The sequence below is a fragment of the Manis javanica genome, chromosome 16 (assembly GCF_040802235.1).
Source record: "Manis javanica isolate MJ-LG chromosome 16, MJ_LKY, whole genome shotgun sequence".
Lineage (NCBI taxonomy): Eukaryota > Metazoa > Chordata > Mammalia > Pholidota > Manidae > Manis > Manis javanica.
The window spans coordinates 23,513,488-23,525,498 of NC_133171.1; the positions used below are offsets into that span (position 1 = coordinate 23,513,488).

Sequence of the window (12,011 nt, forward strand, 5' to 3'; positions counted from 1 at the left end):
GTTCAGTGCTTTCTTAAGTAAATACCATACGCTTAAAAATATTTCCATAAAATAGAAATTGTTTTTCTAAAGAAAAATTTCATTCTCATAAAACATCTGAGTGAAAAAAAATTCTTACTCTTTATCTGTATCTCCTTCACTTTCTTCTCCATGATCAAAGCTCCAATTATTTTTAAAACCTCCATCTGTCTTAGATTCTGATCTAGCCAAAGCTGAAATAAAAACAAACTGAGATAAGTATTCATTTATTTTTACAAATTTATTGCTGTCCATATCTGAGTTTGCTACGAAAAGAGCTCGAATTAGTAAGATATAATGAAAATTGGGGGTAGAGGGTAGAGGATGGAGCACATGAATATGTAGGAAATATATAAAAATCAGCCCTGTATCTCCATATTTGGTCACTGATTCTAGATATTAGTACCTCTGTTTATTTGACTTTTTTGTGAGAACTCTATCTACATAACTAGCCTATTCTCTACCTCAGTCAATCTTCTCTGCATCTTGACAGAAGAGAAACCCACATTTTCTGTCAGCAATACAGTGACTTTGATATCCAGAAAAACACTCTAGATCAGAACACCAAACATGCTCATTCTGAGTTTAAAAAATTTTGTAAGTGCATGGCTGAAATCCCCTGAAGTCATAAACCAGAAAGTGGGAACACAGAAAGATAAATGAAGCTGGCATTTGTCCAGGAGCCATGTGACAATGATCTGGTGGCTCAGAGCCTCAGCTTTAGGAAGATCGCCCTAACATGAAAGGTCAGACTGGAGACCAGAAAACTTGAAGAGTGGCACTCAAAATGGGTGAACTAGGTAAAAAAGAAAAAAAAGGAAAAAAAAAAAAAACTTCACTGAAGAGAGACAGTGGGAATAGTTATAATATCACAACCTTGGCTCTGGATTTTTGGGTTGAAACTAAGCTAAATAAAGTGTATCCACCACATGGTTAGGGATTCCTAACTATAAACACAATTATTCAAGTTTGGGATCAGAATTTTTATGACCTACATGGCCCAGAAAAGCCCACAATTAAAATAGTCTCACAACTACCAAACATTTAAAGAAGAGTTAATACCTATCCTTCTCAAAGTATTCCAAAAAATAGAACAGGAAGGAATGGTTCCAAACCAGACAAGGATACTACAAAAAAAGACAATACAGACCAATATCCCTCATAAACATAGACACAAAAATCCTCAACAAAATATTAGTAAACCAAGTTAAAAAATACATTAAAAGGATCATTCAACACCATCAAGTGGGCTTTATTCCAGGGATGCAAAGATACCTCAACATTCACAAATTAATCAACATGATACACAACATTCACAAACTGGAGGATAAAAACCAAATAACCAACTCAACAGATACAGAGAAAACATTTGACAGGATTCAAAATCCATTATAAAAAAGAAACTCTCAACAAAGTGGGTTTAGAGGGACCATAATTTATAATAAAAGCTGTACATACCAAACCCACAGCCAACATCACACTCCAAGATGAGGAACAAGACATGGGTGCCCACTCTCCCCACTTTTATGCAGCATAGCACTGGAGGTCCTAGCCGTGGAAAACAGGTTAAAAAAAAAAGAAAGAAAGAAAAGGAATCCAAACCAGGAAGTCAGAAGTAAATCTGTCACTGTCTACGCATGACATGATACTATGGGTAGAAAACCCAAAAGACTCCACCAAAGAACTATTAGAATTAAAAAATGAATTCACTGAAGGTACAGGATACAAAAATCAACATTCAGAAATCTGTTGCATTTCTATACAAGTAGCCAGATGAGAAATTAAGAAAACAACCCCACTCACAATCTATAGATTCAATGTAACCCCTATCAAAATACCAGTATTTTTCATAGAACTACAACAAATAATCCTGAAATTTGTATGAAACCACAAAAGACCCTGAATAGCAGAAGTAATCTGGAGAAAGAACAGCAAAGCTAGAGGTTTCACAATCTCAGCTTTAAGCTATATTACAAAGCTACAGCGATCAGAACAGTATGACACTGACACAACAACAGACACATAGATCAACGGAACAGATTAGAGCTCCAAATAGGCCCACACTTGCATGGTTAACCTATCACAAGGATGCAAGAATATGCAATGGGACAAAGACAATCTCTTCAATAAATGCTGTTGAAAAAACTGGACAGCACACGCAAAAGAATGAAACTGGGATCACTTTTTTACTGCATACATAAAAAAAAAACTAAAAATGGATTAAAGATCTAAACTGAACACTTGAAACCATAAAACTCCTAAAAGAAACCATCAGCGATCTCTTGGACAGCCATAGCAATATAGTTCTGGATTGTCTCCTTAGGCAAGGGAAATGAAAGCAATAAACTTTTAGAACTATATAAATCTAAAAAGCTTTTGCACTGCAAAAAAAAAATCAACAAAACAAAAAGGCGCCTACTAAATGGGCAAAGATAGCCGCAAATGATATATCTGATAAGGGGTTAATATCCAAAATATATCAAGAACTTACACAACACCAAAAAACACCCATGCAATTTGATTTAAAAATGAGCAGAGGACTTTATGAGCCATTTTTCCAAAGACATACAGATGCCAGCAGACATATGAAAAGACACTGAACATCAGTGACCATCAGGGAAGTGCAAATCACAGCCATAATGAGATTATCACCTCCCACCTACCATGATGCCTACTATCAAAAAGACAAGAAATAACAGGTGATGGAGAAGATATGCAGAAAAGGGACCCTTCATGCACAGTTGGGAATGTAAAATTGTCCAATTACAATGAAAATAATAGGGAGGTTCCTCAAAAAATTAAAAATAGAAATACTGCATGACCCAATTCTGGATCCAAAGAAAACACAAATACTAATTCAAAAAGGTATACACACCCCTATATTCATTTCAGCATAATTTACACTAGCCAAGATGTGGAAACAACCCAAGTGGTGATCAATAGATGAGTGGATAAAGAAGATGTGATAAATATACGCAATGGAATATCATTCAGCCATAAAAAATAATGAAATCTTGCCATGTGCGACAAAATGGTTGAACCTAGAGGGTATTATGCTAAGTGAAATAAGTCAGACAAATACCATATGATTTCACTTGTATGTGAATCTAAAAACATGAACAAACAAGAGTCATAGACACAGAGAACAGAATGGTGGCTGTCATAGGAGTGGGGAGGAGGAGGATGGGTCAAATAGCTAAAGGGGATTAAGAGGCAAGACGTTCAGTTGTAAAATAGTTAAGTCACAGGGAAAAAAGTACAGCATAGTGTACTATATCGTCATAACTTTGCATGGTGACAGATGGTAACTACACTCATCACAGTGAGCACTGTATGTATATACTGCCGAATCACTGCGTTGCACACCTGAAGCTAATATATTGTATGTAAAATGTACCTCAATTTTTAAAAAATAAAAGTCACATAAGAAACAATGCTCAATATCACTAGATATTAGGGAAATGCAAATTGGAGCTATAATGAGTTACCACCTCACACACATTAGGATGGCTATTATATTTAAAAACAGAAAATAGTAAATGTTGGTGAAGATGTGAAGAAATTGGAACTCTTATGCATTGCTGGGGGGATGTAAAACAATGCAGCCATTGTGGAAGAATCCTGGCAGTTCCTCAACACAGAATCACCCTATTATCCAGCGATCCCACTTATAGGTATGTACCCACAGTGACTGAGGGCATAGACTCTGATACTTGCACACCAATGTTCTCAGCAGCATTAGTCTCAATAGCCAAAAGGTGGGAAGAACCCAAATGTCCATCAACAAATCGATCAGTAAACAAAACCTGCTGTGTACACACACACACACACACAGCAATATTATTCAGCCATAAAGGAATAAAATTCTGATAGATGCTACAACATGGACGAAGTCTGAAAACATTAAACTGAGTGAAATAAGCCAGACACAGAAGGACAACTATGGTAATCCCATTTATCTGAGGTTCCTAGATCAGGCAAATTCAGAGACAGAACGTGGAATAGAGGTTACCGGGGGCTGGAGGGAGAGAAGAATGGAGAGTGATTTTTTGACGGGCACAGAGGACTGGTCTGGGATGGCCAACGAAGACTCTGGGAAGGGACAGTGTGGCGGTGATGGCTGCACATGATGAATAGACTAAGCCAACCCAGAACTGTACACTAAAAAATGGATAAAATACATTTTGTAATGTATATTTTACTACAAAAAACTCTGTGAAGGGGGAAAAACCCTCTAAATGACTAACAGAGTCAAATACATATATATCCTCTCTAAAAAAAAAGTTTTTGCAATGCAAGCCTCAAAAAAGTTTCAAAGACTGTGAGTTCATAACCAAAAATACCATAACAATCACGACACAGGAGGAAACAAGACATCATAAGCAAATCTGAAACTTCCTTACATGTATGGGGGGGTTGGAGAGATAAGTAAATAAATCGTAGATAATGGGAGCAAGCTTTCTCCCTGTCAGAGAAAGAAGTTCTAAAGCAGCAAGACGTGCTAGGTTAGAGTAAGAGGTATCAGTACAAGCTCACGTTGTGATACACATACACACAGAGACACAGAAGCAACAGTGCCGTGCCGTGGCCACCACGGAGCTGGGCCACCCCCCACCCCCGCCCCCCGAGATGGTCTAGAGGAAGTGACAGCCCAGCAGCACCTACAACCGGGTCGTGATTGGAGATACTATTCTCCAGTAAAAGGAGCCAGGGCTCCTACAGAAATGACCATTTCTAGGAATGAGACAGGAAAAATACAAGATAAGACTGCAGACTTTTGTAGTGTTAGAAAGCAAGGAACTGCTTTTCCAAAAAGATGGAGGTATGTCAAAAGGTTGCAGGAGCCAACCTGACAGAATCTCTCAATAGCAAAACAGAAGTGGAACAATTTTAGCAAAAATAAATTAACAATAGTACTGGATTGTAACCCCAAGAGAAAAATAAATATTCACAAGTCCCTACTGACATAAATGATCGAATAAATAAATAAGTGGAGAAAAGGGACACACCCACCTTACAGAAGAATTCCAAATGATGTTATGTGCAAACTCTCTCCTGTAAGAGAGTCTCCTGTAAGAGAACTTAACTCCCCTTCCCTTAAGCATCCACTGGATGTCGTAACTCAATGCCCAAGAGGTGACTATAAAAAGGGGGACAAAGGTACACTGGCAGTGAGAAACCTGACAATTACTACCTCAGCCAAGTTTAACATCAAAAATGATATCTTATTGCTATCATATATTGTGTAACATGTGATAAAACTCTGTGTTCTTCTTCCCAAAAACCTGTAATGCCATTTCATGAGAAAATATCAGATAAACCCAAATGAGGGACATTCTACACAATACCTGACCTGTATGCTTTAGAACTGTCAAGATTGTGAAAAACAAGGAAAAATTAGGAACTGTCACTGATTAGAGGGGACTACAGAGACATGACATCCAAATTCTATGTGGCATCCAGGATTGGTCCCTAAAACAGAAAAAGGACATTAGTGAACCAACTCCTGAAATGCAAATAAAATCTGTAATTGAGGTCATGGTATTATGCCCATGTCAGTTTCTAAGTTCTTGACAAGTGTGCTGATTATATAAGGAGGCAACATTGGAGCAAGACGGGTAAGTGGTACACTGACACTTTATACAACATCTCTGAAACCTCTCTATGTATCTAAAGTTATTCTCTCCACCAAAGTCTTTAAAAATCGAATGTAAAATTAATCTGTTATTTTTAAAAAAGACAGTTTACATGGAAGTTATGCTACTCAGAAAGAAAAGGTAATAAACTATAATGATTACGAATAGCCTAACAACTCCTAATCCAGTAACTAGTATCCATCAACTGAGAGGCAGGTAACCAAAAACGCCACTAGCAGTGAAAAGTCAAAAGATGTTATTCACATACTAAAGGAACCGGGGTTCTGCATACACAATTCTAACAAATCTAATCACACAATAAACTAGTCAACAGATTAGAATCTGTAAATTAATAAATTAAATATCAATTATCTCATGAAAGTGATAACTTCCAATGAGAAAAAATTAATTATAAAAGCAAACAAAATTTTAAAATACAAGTTTAGGACAGCTAAGGAGTAGGGACAAAAATGTAAAATCCTCTAAAGTCCTGAGAGTGTCACTACATTTCAATATCCTGCTATGGTTGACATTTGTATTAATGAGAGTAGAAAATTATGTCCACTGTACTCAACTTACAAAAGTGAGAGGAAGGACAAGAAGAGATCCCCGTTAAGTATCATCAATTAAATACATGCATTTTCTGTAAACTCTCCATTAAAATGACCATAAAGGAAGAAGGGGAAAAAGGGCAAACCCACAAGAACAAAAAGAAACCAGGAAGGAGGTAACAGCAGATGAGAAACAAAACTAAACTAATGAAAGAAGAAAACTGGATGGACGCTACGGAAGGAACTGATTTAGCTGACTAGAGAAGCGAACCCAGTTCCTCGCAGGGCACAAATACCACCAGGCTGACACAAAGAGACCTGAACACTGTATCAATCAAATACTACAATCTTCCCATAAAGAAAAACTCAGACACAGAAGGCTTCTCTAGGAATTTCTTCCAAACTTTCAAAATTTTCAACAAATTTACTTAACTTTCCCAGAAAATTAAAAATGAAGGACCATTTGGCAGTTGGTTGTGTTAAGTCAGAATCCCTGGCCCCAAACTGGCCAACAGAATCCAAGGCAGGGGAACCGAGAAGTGCTCGAGGAGACATGGGCAAAGCCCGCAATAAGCACGAGCAAATCAAACCCAGGGTGCACAAGTAGGCTGCGTTCCAAAAGCAAGAGTTAACATTTGCAAATTATTAATACACTTCACAAAACAAAAATTCTTAACAACAAATAGAAAAGAGTGACAAATTATTATAGACGTTAACCCAACTATATCAATAACCACTTTGAATGTTAATGGTTTAAATACAGCAATTAAAGTAGATTGTTAGGGTCAAGTAAGACCCAATTATATGCCATCTACGAGAAAGAGACTTTTAAACAAAGACATGTAAGATTTAAGTAAAGTGATGGAGAAAAATATCCCATGCTAATAACAATTAAAAAAAAGCAGGAGTTACTATTAATTTTAGACAAAGCAGATGTCAAAGGAAGTTATTAGGGATAAGAAGGGCATTACCTAATGTTAAAGGGGTCAATTCTCCAAGAAGACATAATAATTCCTAACATGTATGTACCTAACAGCACTATTAAACTACATGAGACAAAAACAGAACTGCGGGGAGAAACAGATGAATACACTATCATAGTTGGAGATTGTAATGCATGTGTATCAGAAATGGATTGATCCAGCAAGCAGAAAATCAGTAAGGATACAGTTAACTCAATAAACCCAATAGTCCACTGCAGACAATTGACATCTATAGACTACTTCATTCAACAACAGAAAAATATATTTTTCTCAAACTCACACATAACATTTGCTAAGACCAACTACATTCTGGGCCTTAAAACCCACTTTAACAAATTTATAGGAACAGAAATCATACAATGTCTGCTCTTATGCCATAACAGGATTAAACTAGAAATCGGTAACAGAATGATTAACTGGAAAGTCCCAAAGTACATGGACACAAATTTAAACAACACATTTCTAAACAACAAACAGACCAATGAAGAAATCTTAAGATAAATTTAAAAACATCTGCACTAAATGAAAATGAAAACACAACCTACCAGATAGGCAAGAGTGAAAGCCACGTGTAGGGAGGGGAATTTATAGTGCTGACTTTTTATATAACAAGATAGATTGACATGGAATAAATTAGGCATCTATCTTAGAAAACTATAGGGGAAGCAATTTAAATCAAAAGTAAGCAAAAAAAAAAAAGTAATTAGAGCAGAAATCAATGAAACTGAACAGGAAATCAACACAGAAAAATCAATAAAACCAAAATTGGGTTCTTTGAAGACTGACAAAATCAATAAGCCTCCAGCCAGTCTAACAAAAGAGAGAATGCAAATTACTAATATCCCAAATGAGTAAGAGAAAGTCATGACAGATCCCATGGACATTAAACAAATAAACAGTATGAACAACCTGATGCCCAAATTTAATAACCCAGATGAAATGGACCAAATCCTAGAAGGATACAAACTACTAACACTTGCACAAGAAACAGACAGTAGACCTACATCTATTGAAAGAAATGAAATCAGTAAGTAACCACTTTCTAAAACAGAAAGCACAAGGCCCAAATGGCTAATTCTACCATTTAAGGAAAAAATTCTATCAATTCTCTATAATCTCTTTCAGAAGACAGAGAGAATTATTCCTAACTGTATAAAGACCAACATTACCCTAATAATAAAACCAACTACATTATATGAAAACTACAGACAAGTATCTCATGAACATCATGCAAAAACTCAACAAAATTTTAGCAATGAATCCAACAATGTATAGGAAGAACTGCACACCATAACCAAGTGGGATCTGTCCCAGCCACACGAGGCTAGATCAGCACATTCAAAATCCAATTAATGTAATCCATTACATCAACAGACTACAAAAAAAAAATATGATCATATCAATATATGCAAAAAAAGCATCTGATAAAATTCAACTCCTACTCAGAATATTCAATAAACTAGGAATATAGGAGAACTTCCTTAACTTAATAAAGAATATCTACAAAAACCTTTAACATCATACATAATGAAGAAAAATCACAGCTTTCCTACTAGATCAGGTACAAAGCAAACATGACTTCTCATCACTTCTTTTCAATATTGTATTGGAAGTTCTAGCTAATGCAATAAAACAAGAAAAGGAAATGAGAGATACAGGGAAGGAACAAATAAAACTCTTTGTTTGCAAATGACATAGTTGTCTATGTAGACAATCTGAAAGAATTAGTAAAAAAAAAGAAAGTAAAATAAAAAAAGCCTCCTGGAAACAGTAAGCACTATATACTATATATATAGCACGGCTTCTGGATACAAGGTTAACACACAAAAAAAATCAACTGCTTTTCTACATACCAATAATGAACAGGTGGAATTTGAAATTAAAAACACAATTATCACTATATTAGTACCCCCAAAAATGAAATACTTAGCTATAAAATTAAGAAAATATGTGTAAGATCTACATGTGGAAAACTACAAACCAGGATGAATGAAATCAAAGAGGAACTAAATACAATGGAATATTATTTAGTCATAAGAAGACAACAAATCCTAACATTTGCAACATGGATGGAGCTAGAGGGTATTATGGTCAGTGAAATAAGCCAGGTGGAAAAAGACAAGTATCAAATGATTTCACTCACCTGTGGAGCATAAGAACAAAGAAAACACTGAAGGAACAAAACAGCAGCAGAATCACAGAACCCAAGAATGGACTAACAGTTACCAAAGGGAAAGGAACTGTGATGGATGGGTGGGAAGGGAGGGAGAAGGGGAAAAGAGGGCATTACGATTAGCACACAATGTTGGGGAGGCACGGGGAAGGCAGTATAACAGAGAAGACAAGTAGTGACTCTGTAGCATCTTACTATGCTGACAGACAGTGACTGTAATGGGGTATGTGGGGGGGACTTGATGATGGGGAGAATCTAGTAACCACAGTGTGGCTCATGTAACAGTATATTAATGATGCCAAAATAAAAATTTTTAAAAAAGAACTAAATAATGGAGAGATATTCCATGTTTACAGATAGGAAGACTCAATATTGTCAGGATGTCAGTTCTTCCAAATTTCATCTATACATTTGATACAATCACAATCACAACCTCAGTAAGTTATTTTGTGGATGTTGAGAAGCTGATTCTAAAGTTTACATAGAAAAGCAAAGACCCAGAATAGCCAACACAAAAAGGAGAAGAACAAATTTGGAGGATGGACACCACCTGACTGTAAAACCACAGTAATCACATCAGTGTGGTATTAGAAAAATAGACAACTATCAGTGGAAAATAATAAAGAACCCAGAATAGAGCCACATAAATGTATTCAATTCATCTTTGACAAAGGAGCAACAGCAAGAGAATGGGGCAAGTCTGTTCAAAAAATAGTACTGTAATAACTGGACATCCACATGCAAAAAAAAATGAGTCTAATTAAGGGCCTCACACCCATCACAAATTATTCAAAATGGATCACAGACTTAAATGTAAAATACAAAATTTAAAAACCTAGAAGCTAACATAGGAGAAAACTCAGATGACCTTTGGTATGACAGTGACTTTTCAGATACAAAACCAAAGGCATGATCCATGAGAAAAGAACTGATAATCTAGATTTCATTAAAATTAAGAACTTATGTTCTGCAAAAGACAAAGCCAAAGAAAATAAAACAAGCCACACACTGGGAGAAAATGTTGCAGAAGACACATCTAGTAAAGGACTTTATGGAAAATATACAAAGTTTTAAAACTCCCTAATAAGCAAATAACCCAATTAAAATATAGACCATGACTCATTTGACAGTCACCAAGGAAGACATAAAGTTTAGCAAATAAGTGTATGAAATGATGTTCCACATTATATGTCATCAGGAAAAAGCAAATTAAAACAGTAACATACCACTACACACTTTAAATACCCAAAATCTGGAACACTGACTCCACCAAATGCTAGTGAGGGTGCTGAGCAACAGGGATTCCCATCCACTGCTGGTGGGAATACAAAATGGCACAGTTTGCGGGTTTCAGAAGAACTAAACATACTAGTACCATACAATCCAGCAATTGCATTCCTTGGTATTTACCCAAAAGAGTTAAGTTTTACATCCACACTAAGATCTGCACATAGCTGTTTACAGCAGCTGTGACATTAACTGTTGAAACTTGGAGGCAACCAAGACATCCTTCAGTAGGTGAATGGATAAACTGTGATACATTCAGACAATGGAATAGTACTTGGCACTAACAGAAAAAACCCACCAGCTATTAAACTGTGAAAAGAAATGAAGGAACCTTAAATGCACATTACTAAGTGAAGAAGCCAATCTGAAAAGGCTACATCTGTGTGTTTTCAGCTATGTGACATTCTGAAAAAAGGCAAAACTATGGAGACAGTAAAAAAGATCAGTAGATGCCTGGGATGAGGAAAGGGGAGGAGGGCATGAATAGGTGGAGCACGGATTTTCACAGCAGTGAAAATATTCAGTATGATACTGTAATAATGGATACATATTATATTACATTTGTGCAACCCCATAGACTACACAACACCAAGAATGATTATCATGTGTCAACATATATTTATCAACAGTAACAAATGTAACACCCTGGTGGCAGATAATGATATTGGTGGAGGCTACACATGTGTAGGGCTAGTAGGTACATGGAAAATCTCTGTACCTCTCTCTCAATTTTGCTATGAATATAAAACTGTTCTTTAAAAAAAAAAGTCTTAAAAATTTTTTTTGCATGGTTAGGAAAAAAAATAGCCTTTCCCCCAGTTTTATTGAGCTATAACTGACATAGAGCACTGTATAAATTTGAGATATATAGTGTAATGACTTCACTCACACAAATTTTGAAATGATTACAAGTTCAGCTACCCTCTATCACATATAGATTTCTTATAGTTTTTTCTTGTGATGAGAATTCTTAGCATTTACTCAATAACCTTCAACTATACCACAAAGAAGTGTTAACTATTGCCATCATTTTGTACATTACATCCTCCAGTACTTAAAAGCAGAAATTTGCACCTTTTCACCACTTTCATCCAAGCCCCCAACCCTTCATCCTCTGCCTCTAATAACCACAAATTTGATCTCTTTTCCATTAGTTTGGGGGGAGGGAGAGATTAATATTCCACAAATAAGTGAGATTTTACAGGATTTGTCTTTCACTTATTTAGCTTAATGACTTCAAGATCCACTCATGTCATAAATGGCAAGATTTGTCACAGATTTCCTACTTTTTATGGGTGAATAATACTCTATTGTATTTATACCCCACAAACTATCCATTCACCAGGCAATGGCCATTATAAAT

General features: G+C 36.0%; 1 protein-coding gene across 4 annotated transcripts in view; it reads right to left on the bottom strand.

The window, feature by feature from the left end:
• SENP6 (SUMO specific peptidase 6) overlaps window positions 1-12,011 on the bottom strand; it is a 107,195-nt gene that overhangs the window by 81,551 nt on the left and 13,633 nt on the right. For all 4 annotated transcript variants that reach the window (XM_073224350.1, XM_073224351.1, XM_073224349.1 and 1 more), the window contains exon 2: window positions 119-212. In XM_073224350.1, coding sequence (XP_073080451.1) covers window positions 119-212 — 94 coding nt within the window. The remainder of the gene's footprint in view (window positions 1-118; window positions 213-12,011) is intronic.